Raw genomic sequence first — 21,520 nt, 5'->3', positions numbered from 1 at the left:
AGAGTGCATCCATCATCATCATATTGTATTTCACAAATCCTGCTTAAATACACATTTCATTTGTCACCCTTGTACGCTGCTTATACGTTCACAAATGGCGCGCTGCCCTCTTCTATCTTATCCCACACAGAAATAGGTTGCAGTGCAGCTTGGATATAGAAACATGGTGCATAAGCCTGTGGCTACGGCAGCGGTATTACGCAAGGACTGAATAAAATCCTTATATTTTTATCACCGCATTAACATTTTTCCCAAATAAAATACTTAATATAGTCAATGAGGATTACCATTAGGGCCTCTGCTTATTTGATGTGTCAGTGTTAAGTCAAAAGATTAGAATAAATGAGCTTTATTAGTTGGTTTAGGAACTATTTTAGGCTGACATAATCTTTCATGACAGAAATGCATTTTTTGCACTGTGAGGACACAGTGGTTGGCCAAATCTTTTAAATGAAAGTAACAATACTGTACTATGAAAACACTTCATCACAAGTAAAAGTCCTGCTTTGTAGATATAAATAAAATGTACTCATAATTGTATATTGTATTAGTTACTGCTCTAGCATTATTCTGTAACTAGCATTGCATTGATGTGGTTTGTTGAGGTTAAGCTAATTGTATATTCTGCTAGGTAGTTTAATCTAATTATTGTGTTTTAAGCGAAGTATCCCTTGTGTGTGGTTTTAAAAATGAGACTCGTAAGGACAAAAATGTCAAAAGACTACCTTAAAAATATGATATACTATTAATATTTTCCACTTCCACTTAATAATAGTAAGAAAAAGTCCAATCAGATCTGATCATTACTACCAAATATTCTTTCATTTTCAGGATTTTAACCCTTTGAATGCCTATTTGTTTATGTGACACTGCTGTTGCTTATTGTGGTAAAACACTAAATCTGAAATACCTTTCATATTATAAATGCTAGGGCTAGTTTTTCTTTTATTTGATTACAACAGACTGGAATATGTCAATGATTAACAGCATAATTAATGTCTAATCTGATAGAATATTATTTTTTCAGATTAGTCACAAAAAAATTGAAATCAAAATTACAAAGGTTGCAAAAGAGATATATTTTTGTCAATATTGTTTTATTTTAGGTAAATATGTAGCCTGGATCAAATAGGAATCAATATAATAGAGTAAAAATTATATTAAGTCTGTCAGACAACAGAAAATAAGGTTTTGCATTTTTGAAAAATACAGATATAGATGTGTAAGGTCATTGTTTATCCTTCTTTACCCCTGCGTATGTGTTTTTAATATTTTCTCTTGATTTCATGGATGTTCTCTCCATTCTCATTTTTTCCACCTGGGATTTTCGACGTACTACGGGCTGATGTGTACGCCCATTGAAGAAATGGGCGTGTTTTGGGCAAAGTCCCGCCCCGTTTTACCTTATACGGTCACTGAACGGACCGTTGATTGACAGCGGGCAGCAGCTGCTGAGTTGCTCAGACATGGCGGAGGATACAGTGTAAGTGAGGATCAGCGGCGGAGTTACGTGAGTTTTCCCAGCAGTTGAGTCGGCAAAGGGCGCATGAAATGATACATAAGAAGAGGAAAATGTGTTCGGCTACAGCGTACTCTGAAGGGAAGCAGAAAACGACCTGAACTGCTACACGTTAGTAAGATGGAAAAATGTATCGCTGTTTAGTGCAGTCAACAGCCTTGGGCAACAAATATGGCTTCTTGTGCCTTTTTCAATATGCTATAAAAATTGATCTCCCGTGCAACCTAATGCCGCGGTGGCTCCGGCGAACTTCTGCAAGCCGCGATAAGTTGAGTTCAATAATCGCTCGGTACTTTTGATCGGGGAAGGATATTACATCCACTTGGCCGTCTGGGGGGGGTGGGGGGGGGAGGTTAGCTGGGAAGCTACGGAACTACAGCGGATAGCAATGGAGCCAAAGCACAAAGAGTTGCTAGACCAGTGCCACCAGAACTTATTGGAGTCCATAACAGATGCGGACCGAGTGATCGAGCTGCTGATCGTCTCTGGTGCCTTGAGTCAACTCGATAGGTTCGAACTGGACCAGAACTGCTCGTCCAGCGCCGAGAAAGTCGACCACCTTTTGAAGATGCTGATGAACAAGGAGAGCGACCATTTCCTCGACCTGTGTGTGGCCCTGGAGAAGGCATACCCTGACCTGTACGCTGCCCTGTTCGGCAACAACGGCGGAGGACCTGTGGACCACTCCACCGGTAAGAGCCGAGACTCTCACTAGCCTGCTAGTAAACAGGCTTTCACTTGAAGCTTACACACACACAAAAAAAAGAACCGAGGGGGGACCAGCCACTGCATAGCCATTGCCGTGAGTGCAATCTGGGTGGTCTGGCGCAAGAAGACGTTTGTGGATCGCTACACAACACTAATGCTGGGGGTTTGTTTTACTATCAGCCCACAACTGTATGATGAAGGTGCATGTGAAGGTTGCAAGGGCATCCACAGTGTCCCCTACAAACACTGTCAGACATCTGCACCGACCTCAAACTATATATATATTCACCGTGGCCTGGCAGATCACAATTTATGATTCATTCAGCCAAGGACTATTTTGTCATTACTGCTCTCCTTCAGTGCAACACAAAGCTCCATGATCAGTTTGGTCAGCTGTGGTGGATTTCTTACTATTATTTGGAGAAAGGCCAGCTCACTTACATCCACCACCAACTCTCATTTGTTAACAGTGGCATGATACGGTTATGCTACATTAGGTAGCCTGAGTTGTTTCCATGACAACGGGTGTACCACTGACATGTTGGGCCATATGCATGCGTGCAGCCTGCCCATGCATGCTCGCAAGCCCAAAGCATGGTGTAGATCAGTTCTTATATTTGGAGAGAAACCCATCCATGCTGGTATCTTACAATAACAGATATTTTTTCTCCAGTGCTACATTTTTAATTACAGTTTATTCACCATAGTCGCTTGATTTTTTTGCACTCACTGCAACTGCCTCCACCTCAGCGGTTTTTGGTTGTTGTTGCACAGAGACAAAGGGCAGCCAAGTGTAAAAGCCTTGTCTAGTTTTGCCTGTTTTGCTTTGTATGAATGACTGAAGCCAGTAGCTTACTCACAACCAGCGTCGTGCCCTGAGGGCCTGAATGCAGGATGAGCCTTGAGATCCCAAAGTGGGGAGGCAGATGCAGAGTAATGCTTCTCTTTGGCATATTTCATATATTAAAACAGCCATGCGGACTGTGCTGCAGATCCTTTTGACGTAGCTTTATTTCAGCTTTAAGTGCGTGTTTTACAACTGCCAAGTTGCAGCACGCCTCAGTCTACTACCAGCGAGTAGACCTTAGCAGGTAATGCTGAGTTGGTGTCTTGCTGCTCTGCTGACTGGATCACTAATGCTTCCTTAAGCTTTATTACTTCCTTGTATTGAGTGTTGCTCCTGCAGAATAACACTCATCCTGATGTACTCTGACACTCACTCCCCATTGTTTACCTGTGAGGAGCTACAAAATTGGTCCCTCTGTTAGTCCCTTGACTTTGGCAATGTGGATTTGGGCTTTTCCGCACACACCTTTATAGACTGTAGCACTGGGCCTCCGAGTTGACCTGCCCTGTATTAGGAGAGAGTGAGCGCAAGTAGTGAGTCTGGCTTGTCAGCCTGTGGTTATTCAACAGAGGATTAGGCCCTGCTCTCCTCTCTCTGGTGTAAACTCTCTCTGTGAGACACGCTTTATCATGCCTCTACAGTCCTCTGTATTAGCTGCCACGCTTTTGACTCCCTCTGTTTTCACTCAAGTGTTGTGGTTTCTTTAATGTGCTTTTTTTTATTATCTTTAATATAGTGATTCGGGTGATGCGATTACCATGTTTTAACCACACTTGCAAGAGACCGAAGACAAGCCGCTCACGGAGTACCTTCAGGCAAAGAAGCTGGTAGAAACAGCACGCAGGGATGAAATTATCAGAGCGGCGGTGTCTCTGTGAACAACGCAGGGTGTGTGAGGAGAGGGAATATGAGTGTGATGAGTCTTGCTGATAGCAACCTGCTCTCAACTTGTCCTCCTCTCATGCTTGCCTGCCTGCTCTTGTTCTCAGATGAGCCTCCTATGCCAGCTGAGCCTCCATACACGCAAACATATGAAATCAACCGAACTCCACGGAAGCATCCTCACCCCAAAGGAAAAGCATACACATAAGTGCTCAATTGTTGAAAGCCTGGGCTCCGTAAATTATTAGTGTTTTGCTGGCAAACTGCAGCACATTTGCTTTAGAGAACATACAAACAAATCATTCATTATTTAGCCTGTTTTGTGCATCTGTATGCTGGGGGACTGTGGCTCGCCCTTTTACCAAAATTTTCTAAGTCTGATTAAACTGCAGAGCAGAGATTCACTCAGAATATCGAGTGTCACTGACATTTTAGCCCTGTTGTGTTGCAAAGAGGGAGAGACAGAGAGTACATTTCTGTGTTCCCAAATGGAATTGATCTAATTTCATAAGAAGAAACGGCAGTCGAGCTGATTTCATACCTTTTTGGAGGGATCGTGCGCTCATCTTGCACTACATGGGACAATATTGTACCGAAAGAACAGAGCAGTGGAAGAGATGTACCTGCACCCCCCCGCCGCCCCGCTCTTTTCAGATTCAAGAGTCCGTGACAGTGATTTAAACACACTCCGAGAGGAAGGCAACACAATTCTCCCTGACAGGATGCAACGTCCACAATCTCCTTCTTCTGCTGTCTGTTTGCCTTCGTTTTCTCCTCGTCTTGGTTTCTCGCTCTCATGCTTTATTGTCCTTTTTCCCTCTGACTCACAATCTATTCCCTTTTAACTTTCTTTCTCTTTTCTATGACTCATTATATTTCGTCCCCCCCCTCCCTCCTCCCCAAACCCCAACCGAGTGGTTTCACTTCTCCGCACTCTTAAATAGCGGGACACGCCACAGAGACAGAGGAGGGTGATAGAAAGAGGGAGCAAGAGAGAGGGAGACAACAGGCCTTTTGTTGAGAAGTTGAGCAGGCCCAAAGTGCCCAGTCAGCAGCTTGCTCTGTGTACAGCAGCCTAGGACATAGGCCAGTGTTTTTGTGTTATTGGAGGGGGGTGCTCTCCTCTCTGTCAACGAGTTTCTGTCCCACTCCATAAACCACAGGGGACGGACAGGATGAGTTATGACCCCGGCGCTCTTGTCACGACCACTGCTCTTAAATATCTCCCACGGGCCCAAACCCGGCCTCACTTTCTTCGCGGCCCCTCTGTCCGTGTCAGTGTCTCGTCAGTCGGTGACGCACGCTGTCAGTCACCTTGTCACCCCGCTCTCTGGCCGCTCACCACTCTTTGTACCTCAGCTTGACTCCCTTCTGCCGCGGTTCCCGGTGTGCAGAGGAAGCCATCGGTCCATCTGCTGTTAGACAGTGTTTGTGGTTCGGGGGGTGATGGATCGCATTTGGAGAGATTCCACATATATATATTTATGAGTTATCAGTGTGAGTTTTATTACGCTGCTGTATCTCTGTAAACCAGCAATGCAGGCTTTAGTTGATATGGGCCAAGCTACAGCGGTGCTGTGGTTTTAAATGAGCCAATAGTAGATTTCACAATGGATCAATTAATCAAGCTGCGGAAAATTCATCAGCAGTAATTTTGAAATTCAGCCAATCATTGGAGGTGTTTATTACGCACAAATCCTGAAACTAAGGATGTCCTAATCGATATTGGCATAAAAACGTAATATCTGTCAATATCGTTATTGTTTTTTTCTGCCTCTAATGAAAAACGATTCAAATAATGCCTGGATTTCACTGGTGAAGTGTGTAAACAAGTGTGGCTACAGTAACAGACATCGGCATTGGCTGATAACGGAATCGGAAATAGAGAGTTGGAGAATATCGGCATATTGGATATTGGCTAACGAAGCCAAAATCAGACATCCCTACCTGAAGCATTCCAGTTTGCTTTTTTATCTTGACAAAGCCAATGTCTTCGGCTATACGACTGCTTATCTGACAAAACAATTTGAAGATGCCACCTGGGAGTGTATGGAATATTTTTTTGGACGTTTTACATGATAAATTCATATTTAAATTATTGAGAAACTAATCTAGATGAATCATTAATGAAATCGTTGGGTCAACCCTCCGCTGAGTTCTAATTAGCAGAGTTAATGATATAGGGTTTCTTGTCCGTGTTGTTGCTTAATACATCCATCAAGATGCACAGTAATGAGAGGTTGACCTCACTGCTTCCACTGGGTCATTACTTGTATTGTTCCAGCGTAGCTCTATTGTTCTCTAACAGAGGATCTTGTTAGTGTAAAATTTGTATATATTTTCACTTTCGCTTGCATTAATATCTGATGGCATGCTTACCTACGCTCTGAATGTGAGAACCACAGCCAGGAGGCTGAACTGTGGAACAGGACTTCATTACCATTTTACACATGTTCCTCCATTTCCTAATTACCCCACAAGGTAGAGGAAATGCCAGCATCTAAATGTTTACCAGCACGATGAAGTCATGGAAATGAACAGCTCCTCTCCTTGTGTTTACCATCCCTACCTCCACAAGACTGTTTTCTTTGTTTCGCTGTTTTCTTTCTATTTACTCCTCTTGTTCCAGCCTTCTCTCCATCAGCTCGCCTTGTCTCTCCATCATTTTAGTTCTCTAGCACCACACCTGCGGCCATTTGTCTGTCAGTCTCTGGCACTTAACCCCGGGTCATATCTGACCTGTAGTCACCAACAAGTAATGGTGATGATTGTTGCACGCGAGGCCTCGTCGTTTTTTTTTTTTTTTTAGATCAGACACAAGAGCGAGGGATGACACATAGCAATGGTGGCGGAGCTGTTTTGTCTTGGCCTAGAAGCAGATGGGTTTTAATATCAATGGAATGCATTGGAGCAAAACAACCACTGATGGGGCTGCGTGGATCCACAGACAGACTAGAATTCTGATGACTGTTTTCTGTCTGCAAAGTCATTTTCTAAATGCACCTCAGGAATATTTGAGAAAACATTATCACGGGTGCATACTTTAGGATCGTTTATTTACATTTAGACGCGTCTCTAAGCTTGAACTTAATTGTTGTGTACCGTACAAAAGGCCTACCTGCTACATCTACAGTATTAGGTCTGACTAATTCTTCCCTCTCTCTTGGTGACCTTTAAAAAAATGATAGTGCGGTTTAATCACTGAATTATCTTAACACACGATGAAGATGGCTTCTGAATCAACACGGGCTCCTCTGTGATTAAACATGAAAAGAATGTCACAAAGATTTCTGAAATTGCTGCAGTGGGTTTTTGTTCCTCGCAGACAGGCTTTCGGGCAGTGTTTTGGCTCGTGTTTGTGCTAGCTGCAGTATTTAACAGCACATTTGGAGGACATGTTGCAGACATCTTTCACCTTTTTGTTTTTGACCCAACCCTTGGCACAGGCAAGCTGTTCAAAAAGAAATTATGTCTCATTTATGCTGAGCTAGGGCTCTTTGCACTGAGAAACCCCATTACGGCTTGCTGATAATAGACTGGGCTGGATGGCACTGAGGGGCTTTTTTTTTTTTTTTTTTTTTTGGACGTCGATGCTGCTCAGCAATTCTGACAGGTCTGCTGGGTTGAAGGCTCTTTTCTGTAGTCGTTTTTTTTAATTTAACGTCCTAGATTGTTTGCAGAGATCCAAAACGACTGTTCGGCTTCATCCGAGGTGAACGGTCTTGCATTTCAGTCAGTGGTATTTTGAGACATGCCACAGGGCAGACTGGGGCCTGTGAGTGAAAAAGGTGGGTGGGTTTGACCATGCTGAGATGAACACAGAGCTGTGAGTCAGGCGATGTGCGTGCGGTGGAGTAATCCTGGCTCATGGAGTCATCATGTTAGATGTCTTCGTGTTTATGCGTAGTGTAGACTCCTTAAATCAGATGATCAATCCTTTACTCTGGCAGTAAGGCTCCACTGGCTCGCTGCCCAGAATCTTGGCCTGTGGTGTCACTGCCTTCCCCAGAAGTTAGGCCCACTACACGGGTTACCGAAAGTCCCGGAGTACACGGGGAGACATGGACAAGGGGACATGAATGACGTTTGCTTGCAGCTTTGTAATTTCAACCTGAAACAGATTTAGTGATGGATAGGATGCATGTGATTGTCCTTTGAGCAGTGACCTGGTTTCCAGATCATTGTGATATGTGTAGTTTTCCAAAGCTTCTAGAACAATAGCATGATTTGCACAAACCCTTAAGACTAACTATGAATGTCTCCACTTTTATGACAGGGTGTGTAGTTATAGGTTTGCGTTACCTTTACACCAGATTAATCCCGATCTGTTACGCAAGGTGACATTATGGGTATAAAAAGGGCAGGACAAGAGCACTGGGACTGGATTTTGACTCGGTATCTATGAATATCCTGAGTTGAGGAGCAGAACCAGTATTAAGATGGAGTCGGTGCGATCGGTACATGCCTAATTTAAGCTATATCATCCTGCTGGGTGCAGAACCACAGCCAGGATTTCAAGGTCTGGGATGCCAGGCTGAACGATTCTTTCTGCTCTCTGCCTTAATGCTGACACATCCTTCAGCCTCAATTAAGCATCCAGTAAAATGAGCAGATAGTTTTCACCCATATCATCACTGTTGCGCTCCAGAATTTTATTGGCTGGGATGCTGAGGATGCAAAAGCAGAAAACGTATGAAGACTATCTGGACTCTGCTACCCTCTTGGTGTGTGACTTTAAAAAAAAAAAAAAAAAATCACTGAGAGAAAGAAGAGCTGACAGCAGGCTAATAAAGAATAGCACACAGTATTATTTTTGGAATACTAATGTGTTCCTTTACCAAGTGGCCCCAAAAATTGAGTCTCTTGTGGCGTTTAGAACAGAACACATGCCATGCCAGCTTCAAAAACCACAGTGCCAAGGCTTGTCAACATGTTCTGATGAAGAGAATTCCAAGCAGCAAGGGATCCAATCGCGATGATAATCATGTGTGTTTTATGTTTTGGGAGATACTCTCATTGTCAGATAGGGAATTTTCTGGAATCGATGAATAATTTAGTCTCACCCGATGGTGGAAGCCAGACTTTGCATCTTTCTTTGATAAGGCTCTCCTCTTCCAGCCCCTCAACTCCTATGCTCTTTTTTTTTTTAACACGCTGCAGAATTTCCTCTTCCTCTCATCCAGTTTTACCATGGCAACGTGTGTCATCCCGCTTTATGTGCCGGAGAACATAATCTGGTTGTCTGAAGCAACTTTTGGAAGCTGAGCACATGGCTTGATTGTGAAGGAAAGCAGACGGGGAGAGTGGCGAAAAGGGGAGTGGGGGGGAAGTGGAGCCCCATAGGTAGGGCGAGTACTCCCCTGACCTAGTTAGATCACAACCTTTGTTGCCATCACCTCAGGTCCTCCACTGAAATATTTCTCACCTTTAGTGCATGTCTCGATTGAAGCTAATAGCAGATGCGTGCGCGAAGAAGCATGATGAAACCTCTGGTTACGTGCATCTATTTAACATGAATGCTGGATGCAATTTTTCAGGTCTCATCCGTCCTGCCTGTCTGTTTCTGGCAGAGACGGGTGGATTTTCCCCACTGTGGAGTGTTAGATCTATGCCTCCCTAATGGATGTCTGTTTTATTGATGCAGCGAACATGTTTACAAATGATCAGCCTCACCGAATGTGGCTGCTGCTAATTGGTATCGATGATTAAAAGCCCGTTGGAAAAGGCTAATGCCCCTGACCCCCATCGAACACTGGATAGCTGGCACGGATAATGCAGCTCATACTGCGTTTATTGTTGTGCTTTTGGGGTTAACTAATCCGCACATGATTCTGATCTACAAATGGGGATTTTTGTGGATGTTTTATTCAAAATCAGATTGAGAGATTCCTGAGGATTGCGTCAGGACGGCCTCATTGGTGGACGCTGTCAGTGACAGAGATTATTTTAATTTATGTGAGTGTTTTTGGTTTTTGAATCACAAAATGCAACATTCAAGAGGATGTGTGTTTTTTATAGCTACATTACATTAGATTGCATTACAGGGAGTTAAACCTGGGACTCGCCTTTTAAGCCCAATCTGCCACCAGGTACCCTCAAAAAGCTCAACGTCTCAGCTTTTTCCACACCGTCACTTATTCTCGATGGTATTTTAAAAAAAGATTTATTTAGACTTAAGCTGGCATAATACCTCTTACTATGAAACCTTGTCAGTCACATAGTGGGTTCAAGAAGTCAGTTGTTGCTTTTGAATGCCACCATGGAAATGAGCGTGAGCCTTTTTCATAGCCACGCTGATTGTAGAGAATTAATGCCGCGCAGCCCCACAGTGGTTCTCATCACGTCGGATGGAACAATATGAAATCAAAGCTGTGTGCTCCGAGCACTTCGCAGAGTAAAAGTGTTGAGCATCAGGGAACGTCAGAACAGATTAAAAGCCTTTCCGCCCCGCGCCTCTCTCGCTCTTTCACAGTCTCTCCCCTTACTTCCCCTCCCTCTTTGTCTCTCAAACACCCTCCCTCCTTATCTCTTTTGCGACTTAGTTAGGCTATCTCCTTTCATCTGTCCTCCTCTGCTCCATGCCTTCTCCATGTTTCTCCCCTTGCCCCCCTCGCCTCTCCTCTGTCTGCGGGGCCTAAGATGGAGTGGCTCAGTCGCAAAGAGCTCATAGTTAATTAGGCTTGGCCTTGTCACACATTGAGGGCTGGAGCCAGAGCTGTAGCAAAACCCAGTGGGGAGGCAAGGACAGAGATGGAGGTCTAGAACAGTTGGCGTCAATCTATTGGCTGCTGCTGACAAAGCCAGCTACCATTCCCCTGCTCCCTTAAACCCCGTGTGCTCGGCGTTCATTTATCACATTATGTTAGTATCATCTGTGCCTCACTGTGCCCCTTTAGGCAGGTGAAGGAATTCATTTAGAGCTGAAATGACCGGCTGATAGAAAAAAAAAAAAAGGTATTCTTTGTATTTCTTCGTCCACATTTCAAATAAATACAGAATTACAGTCTGCAGGAGAGCCCTGGTGAAATGCCACATACCTGCAGCATCACTGGTTCAATTCCAGTCGAGGATCTGTGTTGCACATAAATTCGCTTTCCTTCGACGCCACATTTCCTGTCTGCTTCTTTGCTATCAAGTGTCGAATAAAGGCAAAACATAAAAAAAACACAGCCCCCAATCACTGATGCATCAACAGATCATTTGTGTGTTTTGCATGTTTAAATTTTCAGTTTTTATTTGTGTAAGGATTTTCTGAATGTACTGGTTGCAGTAGTTTTATTAAAAACAGTAAATTGTGGTGATCGGCGTCTTTCTGCAGCAGCCAACAAACCAGCTTCGTCAGAAAATATAGGTGTTAAGGGGAAATAATTTTAAAAAATGTACAGTGTAATATATTATTTTACAAGGAGCCTAAGTCTAAGATATGTTCTTAAAAAATATGGCTTGTGTTGTCAAGCGTGTTTGTGTTGCCCGTTGGAGCAGGGACTCGGCATAATGGGGATCTGCATAGTCCCTCCTATGGATTGTGGTAGCCTGTGTGAAATATCCCCCAGCTTAACGGTGTGTACAGCTATTCAGATAGAGAATCATTTTCTCTCGGTCTCTCTCTTTCTCTCTCTCCTCTCTCTCTCTCTATGTGCTTGACATAAAAAGAGAAAATCCCATTTCAGCCGTGACATTCTGCCTGTGTAGCAGAAACATACAGGGACTATACATCAAAGCAAGGCAGAGTGCACAGTGAGGGAAGGGAGGTTTAATGACGACAGCGGTCTGGAGTGATAATATAGAGCCGCTAAGAAGGAGTGTTGGAAGTTATTATTCCAAGTATAAACCCTGCATCAAATTTATCATACTACCGTGCAGGGGGGGGGGGGGGGGGATATGGAGCCGACTGTGTAATATTCATTTCTTGCCATGTTGTAATGACAATTAATTCAAGCGCGTGCAATAAGCGGTTCATCAATCTGTCGGCGCAGCACGTCTGAATGTGTCCCTTCTCTCGGCAGGTTCCACGTACAGCGTCCTCTCCACGATGCCCTCTGACTCGGAAAGCAGCAGTTCCCTCAGCAGCGTCGGTATGTACAACGACCCACGCTGCCTTCCTTAAGACGCGTGTTATGCCAGGTCAGACGAGCACTTCTATACTATCTGCAAACACACCGCAGCAGCAGCAGAAGTAAAATCAGCTTTGCCGCGTTGTGACTTATCATAAGCTGTTTACGCCGATATTAGCATAATTCCCGATTGTCTGCTAGGTTACAGAGTTCACAAAGTCACCGTTTTTGTTTGTCCTCTAAACCCCACATCGGAGCAATAACACTCTCCCCGATGTCTGCCTCATTCCTTGCGGTAGTTTGCCATGTTTGCCTTTCCCTGGTTTTGACAAAGGTCCAGATGACTCAGCTGTGTTACATAAACCTCCAAAAGGTCCAAATGTTGAGTCAAAGATGAACATAATCCTCAGATTTCCTGCCGTGGGTATTCTTTTGAAGAAAACAACCCTGAACGTGACTCCGTAATGATATATAATGTTTTTTTTTCCTTTTTAATCACAATCTGTTTGGCAATGTGTCAAGGACACACAGTGAAGGAGGATGACCTTGTTGCTTTAGTGACAAATCCTCCTCTTTTGTGATCCGGCAAGTGAATTTTAATCTCTGTTCCGACAGTTAAATCTCGTATTAGATATATATATAAAAATCAGGATAAAGAAAATTAGGTTTCAGGAAAACAGTCAGGTATCTCGGTGTGGAGCCATTATTCCTTTACAGACCTTTGTTTGAACTCGAGTGCTTAAATTTAATCAAAGAATCTCTACAGACCTTGTTTCATACTACACACAAAATACCAGACGTACAGTTATCAGCCTATCTGTTCTGTCTGCTTTTCATTTTCATGTCAGACATTGCAAATGGTGTAGTCTTGTAAAGCCAATGTAATTTTCAGAAAGTTTGTTGTCAAATGTAATGGGGAAGGGGGAACCTGGCATATTGTATAGGAATTTCAAAACAAGCAGGTGCTGCCTCTCACTGCTGGGCCGCACTTTAGCATCAAGTTAGTTGGACTATAATTTCTAAATTAGATTTTACTTTCCAAGCATAGGCAAGATGATTAATTAAATGGCATTTGGGCTTAATGTATGTTATGCAACTTCTGACTAATGAAATGTATTGTTGTGAGGGAAACTTTTTTTTCCCTAAATCCACTGTGTGATGAATAGTCCTAGCCTCTGGTAATGTGCTCACTGCCGCAGGATCGCCTGTTAACGGCGAAGCGTCCTCCCCACCCCCGGCCATCAACGACAACCGGCACACCGGCGACAACCTGGACACCATCTTGTTGCAGCTCCGCCAGGTGACCAGGGAACGGGATGAGCTTCGCAAGCGTCTGGCGTTGGCATCGCCTGGGACCACCTTCGACGACTGCAGGTGCAAATCCTGGCCCGTCTGCCAAGTTGTTGTTGTTGTTACTGTGTTTTTTTTTTTCCCCCGCCCTCTGCTAACACTTTTTTTCCCCTCATATCTATGAAAATGTTTTCAGTTTTTTTTTTCCTGAATGAAGTACATCAGACTTGAGATTAATTTCTGTCGGCAGCAAAGTTTCACTGGGAATGTTTACTCCGTCTCGGCTGTTAAAGTCATTGTGATGACAGTGTCTTCAGCCCTGGCTGCTATATTTTCATCCACTTATTCACTGCTGTCTGAAATAATGTTGACTCTACCTCGCAGACAGAGGGCACTGACACTGGCTGCTTAATTAAGTTTAATGTGCTCTAGTTACCAGATGTTTCTTTTGCGACGGATGATACAAAAGCTGCTTTGTTTACGTCAGTGCATATTTTTTTAAAAACGCTGTTTAGATTCAGTCAAATATTTCATTCCTATCTTCTAAATTCTCATACCAGGGGAAGGTCGACTCCTAAATCCTCCTGTCTGAGCTGTGTTTGGGCACAATATCACACAAGGCTGCTGAATACAATTTTGATTCCTTGCTGTTTTTCTCCTTAAGGCCAAATTCCAAAGCCAGTCATGACTATGAGCGTCTGAAAAGTCAGTGCATGAGGGCAATGGCAGATTTGCAGTCTCTCCAGAACCAGCATACCAAAACACTGAAGAGGTGCGAGGAGGCTGTAAAGGAGGCTGACTTCTACCAGTAAGGATTTCTCATTTCTAACTGTCATGCTACATGTTTTGCCTTTCTTGTTGCTAATGAAGAACACTTTATAGTCATTCTGTTTTGTCGTCAGCACACCAACTTGCTTAGATTTTCCCATAAACGCGATGGTGAACGTGTTTGTTTAGCCTCATAATTGAAGTGCAAACACTGAAAGCGTAGGACGAATATTCTGTCACCTGCCACCTGCTGCTTTCCAGCGTAAATGATTAAGTTTTATTGCGTTGTTTTACTGCAATTGGAACAAATACTGGCATAGAGATGCAATTAACCTAATTGAAAGAACATCCCTCGCAGCTACAGCCAGCTTTCAAATTTAAAGGGGAACTGGCACTACAAAATATCTGTGTGGTTTTAAAAGCTTGGAAATCAAGGCATTTATGTTATTGAATCATTCACACTCACAGCTTGTAAGCCGAGGCAGATTTTATGGAGCACACAGGCTGATCACAAGATGTGTTGGAGAGTTTAGCGACTTAGAATATTGTCAAAGCTTGTGAAAATAAGCTGTCAAATAAAGTTGATATCGATGCTTTTGTCTGAAATTGATCTTGCAACACATTGGCTTCATTTACTCCACACATAATATAAAAAAGAGAGTCTAGCCACATGAAGTTTGTTTGTGTTGTTGCCTGACTTTTAGTTTTAGCAAGGGAGGATACGATAAATGGGTTTTAACGCCCTTTAAAAAGCAAGCGACTACAGTGTAGTAATACATTTCTAGATCATATATTTCCATCCATAAATTTAATTAGCCGTGAAACGTTGCTTATCACTCACTTGAGCTACCTCCTGCATGTCCGTTGTATCTTTTTCTACATTCACGTGCATCTCCTCTTTTCCAGCATGCTGCACAGCCGCGTCTTGGGCGACCAGTCGCAGCTGAAGGAGGAGATGGAAACACTCAGGAGGGACAACACCCAACTTGTTCGAGAGCACAACCACCTGAAACAGAACTGCGAGGAGCTCAAACGACTGCACAGCCAAGACCAGAAAGAGTTGGCAGACCTTCGGCTGCAGCAACAGCAGGTACAAAGCGCCTCACAGACGCACTGTTGTGTGGGTGTCTGCCGTTCCTGTGCAGATGTTATGAGATTTACTGACGTGGAACAGATGCCAGCGCTCCAACGACTTTCTCGCGGAGATATTTGTGCCCGCGCCGAGGCATCAACACATTTTTAATAATGCTGAGGAGTTTTCACCTCTTTCCACCTCTTTATAATTTCGTACATTTTGGCATGTCGAACAATATTCCTCTTTGTGTTCTGTGCAGTGAATACTTTTGTTCTGAAGCAGTACAGGAGGGTTGTGACCTGTATTGTACTATTGTGGAAGTAGCGTCTCACACAGCACCCGTGGGGACACTGCAGTGGTTACAAGCGAAAGGGTAGCAAAGCAGAGGGAAATGCATACAGGGCATTTCTGAAAAGGGCAAGCACAGAAGAAAAGGGCTTGGCTCGGGCAAAGGGCACACTGACCCAAACCATGTCGCTACAAGATCAGTGTGCATGCAGTCTCTGCTTTGTAGCCGAGGTCAATACAGCCCTCGGGTCAAAGCCACTCGCCTGGGAATCAGGAAGACCGTATCAGCAAGACCTGCAGAAGTGAAGGTCTCACAGAGAATGAATAATGTAGTCTGGAGGACACACTCTGTACATAAAACAGTTAATTTTTTAGGCCAGTCATTTACTTTTGCTTAAGTGCATAAGTGCAGTTCTAGTAATGCACTTATAAAAGCCAATTGCTGGCACTGGATTTTCTTGCACTGTAAAAATGGAATCATGTCTGCTCTTTAATGCCATCTGCTGCTCAGGTGGGGTACAGCAAATACATGCTTAGATTTTTTTTTTCTGATAGCATCAACATTTTAAACACTACTAATATCTTTCTTATGGTTTGTCACACGCCTTTTTTTTGTTCTTACCAGGTAATGAGAGAGAAGGGTTCATCAGAGGTGTTAAATAAACTGTATGACACAGCGATGGACAAGCTGGAGGGCACAAAGAAGGAGTATGACGCCCTGAGCAAGCGCTACAGCGAGAAGGTGGCTAACCACAACACAGACCTGAGCCGCCTGGAGCAGGCCGAAGAAGAGAACCGGAGGCTGCAGAAGCAGATGGATGCTTTGCTCAAACAGCGAGACTCGGCCATGCACTACCAGCAGCAGTACTCTACCTCAATGAGGAGGTAAAGCACCTTCACATGTACACATCAAGAGCAGGCGTCATTAGTCGGGACAAAGGCTAAGTAATCCTGTTTTGCTATGTTGGTAACATTTTGGTTCGAGCTTCAGTCTCTCATGTTTGAATCAGAGCAGCACAGGAAAGGAGGTAATGGTCCAACACCTGTCCAGCACCATTAGCTGTACTCAGACCGCATCCAGCACAACATTATTTTATATGAGCGCCTTATAAAGTTTGACACTTAAACTCTCCCTGCCCTTCTCTGTGCTCTCAGGTTTGATTCAGTGCAGCAGGAGCTGAACAAGTCCTCAGCTCAGAACAAGGAGCTGCAGAGGGAGATGGAGCGACTGCAGTCGGAGGTGACGCGCTACAAGAACTTGCAGCTGAAGTCGGCCAAGGACTGCGAGAAATTCAAGGAGGAGAGGGATTCCGTGTTCAACGAGTATCGTCTCATCATGAGCGAGAGGGACCAGGTGATCAAGGAGGTGGACAAGCTGCAGACCGAACTGGAGGCTGCAGAGGCCCGGCTGAAAAACACTTCATCGGAGAGGGTGGTGGCCAGTGAAGAGCTGGAGGCACTCAGACAGGTATAGTGTGTATATATTTGTAACAGCTGGTACACTTGAGTGAAGAGGATTATAGACCAAACAGAAATTCATGAGATGATGCCCAAACTTATAGTCATCAAATCTGACATATCATAGAAATACTTTAAGAAATAGTTTGACATTCTGCAATATACACTTGCCGAGTGTCAGGTAAGAAGGTCAATATCTGTGCAGTTAAACAGAATCCGAATCAGATGTACTTTATTGAACCCTGAGGGGAAATTGCTTACGTTACAGTTGCTCTCATTCAAAATCTTAAAACAGAAACAGTACAAAAAATGTTTAGATAGACATAGGTAGCAAAATATGCCCTCAAAATATAAACATAAGTAGAAAAGTATCAGCAGAAAATGTAAAATGTGCATATTCTAAGGAAATAAAATGCAAATATATGTAGCCAGTTCTCTTTTCTTTAATATAAAACCGGGAAGTGGTTAAGCATCAAGTTTGACTTTGTCCACAGGTAACACAATCTGACTACCACCATTATATCTGGTTTGTTGGACTGTTTACTGACCTGTCCCAGTTACTTATCAACAAGGAGAGAATCAAAGAATTTCCTGGTCCTGGCCGGTAAATAGTCCTGTACACAAGCCCTGATAAAATATATTTTTTAAACCAACACAAAAACAAAAAAATATTAGTGAACTTTTGAAGTGCTGCAGGTTGAATTTTGTTCGCTTGAGCCAGAATTCTTTTTTTTCACACTGTTTCCAGTCTTTCTGCGAAGCTAAGCTAACCGGCCTCCAGCTTCAGCGATGTAATTTAGACATATGAGAATGATAATCATAATTCCCATCTAACTATATGAGAGAAAGAGTGCACACTTATTTCCTGAAACACCATTAAAGCAATAGTTGCTTTAAAAAAATAAATGTTTGCATAGAATTTGTGAATACATATATATCTGGCATTGCTAATCAAAGGGCAGTTTTTCCTCCTCACTGCTTTATCAAAGAGGAATTGTTGGACTTATCCCTTTAATACTATAACGTCTTGATCTTTCTATGCAAAGTAATGACACATGTTGTCTGTTATATAAATACACTTAAGTTGAATTGCAGACTGATGGTGAGACGATCCAGCTGTACTCTCACCACATCCTTCAAAAGCTCTGAATGTGCATCAGCTTAAACTATTTCCTCTGTGAGAATATATTATCAGCTGGATGATTTGTTGATGAGTCTGCTCATGACTTGGACCAAGCATCCACTTGTAACTTGTCCACTCTGTCATTGGATCAAAGGGCGTTCTCACTCAATACACTGCACAAAAATAGTTCAGCCCCGCTGCCTCCTTTTTGAAGGAATATTTCTGAACACTGGTTGACAGACAACCGAGATTTGTAGCTCGTATTGGATCACTCTGCAAATGTTTTTTTTATATAACATTAATGACTCATTGTTGCGATGCCCTCATTCCGTTTTGCCTGCCTTTGTTCTGGGACAGGAGTTGAACTCGTCGCTGGTGGACCGTGACAGGGCCATCTGTGAGAGGAATGAACTGCTAGAGAAGTACTGCCACGAGGTGAAGGACAAAGCCGAGGCCCAGAAGGAGCTGAGCCAGGCCTGCAAGGACATCGAGACGGTCCGAGAGGAGAGGGACGTGGCCCGCAAGGAGAGGACAGAGGCCATCATTCAAAGGGATCAGCTGCTCCGAGAGTACTATCAAGCCAGACAAGTAACTACGCTCTGCTCCTTCATAAAATCCCTGGAAGCATCTGTTGACATCTTTACTGTGATGTACTCGTTTGCCTGTCTCATAGCCTGTGAATCAAATTCCTAACTAGGTTAGCCCACGCACTTACTAGGCTTATTCCCAAACTCATACATCTTGTGCTTAGCAAAGAGAAAGGCATGGCATTAGTACATCAAGAGCTGCTGGTGGTATCGATATGAAATCGTAAGTTATCTGAATAGACAGTGACCGCTTCAGTAGTTTATTCAGATAGAGAATTGACACACACAATCATTCTGAAAGTGGAGGAAACATGGAGATCCGGAGCACGTATTGGTGAGGCAGAAGTATTTATCACCACACAATACACCCGTGATCATAACATGGCATTCCAATTTATCACTCTGGATGTTCACCACAGTAAGCAGCAAGGCTTTTTGAATTAGGATTGCAATCCTTCTGCTCCTTGATGTAACGCCATGAATGTATTAAGGAGAACTGAACACCGGACTCAGAGATGGTGGGATCTCACTTGAATGAAAATTGCTTGGCGCATGACCTGAAAGAAATGTTTCTAGATTCCAGGTTTGCTGTCTCGTTCTGTGGCCCACTGCACATGAACTTTAGTGTTTCCCCCTCTGGCCCTGCCTACGTGTTCCCACTTGACATGTGGACTTTACACTGGGATGACATCGCGCAAATAAAACTCACTTTTTCAGTCTTTGAGAAACTTTAACATATATACAATCTCCATGGCGTAAATAAAAATAATAGTAAAACAGATACAAGGCTTATACCATCTACAATCTCACAATCTGACAAGAGGCAAAATGACCAGATAGATTTGTGTTTATGTTCCATAGATTTTTATGAGTCTGATGTCTTAAGTGGCCACTGGAAAAAACACGTGTCAAGGCTGAATGGCAGCACTGTATCAGCCCTCCTACTACATCTATGCATAACATATCTTGGATTTGACAGTATATAATCAAAAATGGACACAAAAGCACCTCTGTCGTCTCACTATTAACAGTCCTTCTGCAGGTCATGTAAGACATGCTGATAGTATCAATATCAATATGAAATATGAACCTTTTTAAGGTTAAGCTATGTGTGAAATTTAAAGACCTTTCATGCCTGTATAGTCTCCACATTTTCTGTCTTTGTGCTTCAGTTAGGTCAGTTTTTTAAAATCACACAAACACTATAAACTCTAGGATATTACAACAATGTGAACGGCAACATGTTGTATTTTGTTTTAATTACTCCTATTCACGTACACTCAATGTTCTCAGAAACAAGACTCCGCCACCCTGGACATGGAACGAGCCAACAAGGAGATTGAGATGCTGAGGAAGCAGTACGAGGCCATGTCCCAGGAACTGAAGGAGGCCACGCAGGAGGCTGAGGTGGCCAAATGTCGAAGGGACTGGGCCTTCCAAGAGAGGGACAAAATAGTGGCGGAGAGGGAGAGCATAAGGTCAGTGTGTGTGTGTGGGTTTGATAAAGACTCCTGATAGAGTTGAATACAGTAGTGTTGATCTGAGAGAGTATGCCCTCCTTGCAATACACTTCAGTGTTTATTCTCAAGTTATCTCTCCATCTCTCTTCTCTCCTTCCTCAGGACTCTGTGTGATAACCTGCGGCGAGAAAGGGACCGGGCGGTCAGCGATCTGGCCGATGCCCTGCGTAATTTAGACGATATGAGGAAACAGAAGAACGATACATTGCGAGAGCTCAAAGAACTGAAGTGAGTCTTCGCTGATGAGTATAGAAATTATAGGGAAGGCTTATATAAGAAGGCTGCCCGATGGCCAATTGGTTAATTTATGAAGGCAAAACACCCAAAAAGACTCATTAACAATCCATGAAAAATTCTCCTGCATTCGAACAAGCACAGAACAAAATTGCCTCCACTCAGCCAGCATTATGTGTTGCACTGTCTTTGTCTCCATAAGCATTCGCACTCAGTGTGTGGCGGGGCATAAGCTGTGATCCTTTGCCTTTAGAGGCATCATTTAGCTCAGTTGTTTTTCTGGCAACGTTTCCAAACGCCCAGATTAAAGTGTAATCCCGGAAAGCGTCAGTGTTTTGAACACACATACACATTTTGTCTCTCCCTGTGTCTAACAGGCTGCATAAGAATGCCTTGAAATTGCATGTAAAAGCTCCCTCTGCTGGCTGAAGTGTATATGACAAGCATTTTAGAATTAGAGCAAAGTATGGAAGGTTGGAGTTAGATTTCAAGGCAAGAGTGGATTCTCAGAGACTTGAAGTGGGTTTTTCCTTATATTAGCTTGAACGTAGCATTATCTAACCACCATCAGCTGTGTTTTAAGATGCATGACTTATCTCCAATCGGGGCCCAATCCATTATCTCTGCCTACTTTGAAGTTTTTGAAATCTATTATCCACCCTATATGCATTATAGTGTGACTTTGTGACTTTTCATCCTCTATCCTCTTTAAAGAACAATGTACAATTGGGGTTTTAATGTCACAGCTACCCGCAAGGCATGCCTCAGTAGGACACCATACATCTTACTGACAGTGGGGCATTGTGTGCAATCTACTTTTAGTTTTCTTCTGGGTAAATATAAATTTGATTCCCAAAACCCCAAAACGGAAAGTGTTTGAGCATGAGAAAGGACACCAGAGATGTTTTTGTAACTAGCTTAGAGCCCACTTACAGATTAGGAGAAGGTTAAACAAGCTGAATTATAATTTCTGTTGCCTGTAGATACAGTTTCCTCTTAATCCAGGCTGTTTTCTGTATCCATACTGATATATGCTGTGATTGCAGTAGAAACAGAAGAAAAGTTGGCTTTTGGTTCGAAAAATCTTTTCCAGTTTACAGACTGGTTGTGTGTGATTCTTTCTTTCTGCTGTCTCTGGTCATCTGTCCTAAAGTGGCTGGCCTTTGA

At 43.3% G+C, this 21,520-nt stretch overlaps 1 protein-coding gene across 3 annotated transcripts in view; it reads left to right on the top strand.

Moving 5' to 3' along the window:
* Positions 1–1,471: 1,471 nt before the first annotated feature.
* The window catches only part of dlg5a (discs, large homolog 5a (Drosophila)), a 41,444-nt gene continuing 21,395 nt past the window's right edge, over positions 1,472–21,520 (top strand). For 2 of the 3 annotated variants that reach the window (XM_008278796.1, XM_008278793.1), the window contains exons 1-10: positions 1,472–2,211; positions 11,963–12,031; positions 13,210–13,384; positions 13,965–14,108; positions 14,975–15,158; positions 16,057–16,316; positions 16,587–16,899; positions 18,370–18,600; positions 19,893–20,077; positions 20,222–20,347. In XM_008278796.1, the coding sequence (XP_008277018.1) occupies positions 1,908–2,211; positions 11,963–12,031; positions 13,210–13,384; positions 13,965–14,108; positions 14,975–15,158; positions 16,057–16,316; positions 16,587–16,899; positions 18,370–18,600; positions 19,893–20,077; positions 20,222–20,347 (1,991 nt within the window). In that variant the 5' untranslated portion in view covers positions 1,472–1,907. The remainder of the gene's footprint in view (positions 2,212–11,962; positions 12,032–13,209; positions 13,385–13,964; positions 14,109–14,974; positions 15,159–16,056; positions 16,317–16,586; positions 16,900–18,369; positions 18,601–19,892; positions 20,078–20,221; positions 20,348–21,520) is intronic. The other variant, XM_008278794.1, reaches the window with a different exon arrangement.

Source organism: Stegastes partitus, unplaced genomic scaffold (genome assembly GCF_000690725.1).
Source record: "Stegastes partitus isolate 25-593 unplaced genomic scaffold, Stegastes_partitus-1.0.2 Scaffold133, whole genome shotgun sequence".
NCBI lineage: Eukaryota > Metazoa > Chordata > Actinopteri > Pomacentridae > Stegastes > Stegastes partitus.
Note: the sequence above shows the minus strand (reverse complement) of the source record. Positions and strands in the feature narration are given on the sequence as shown.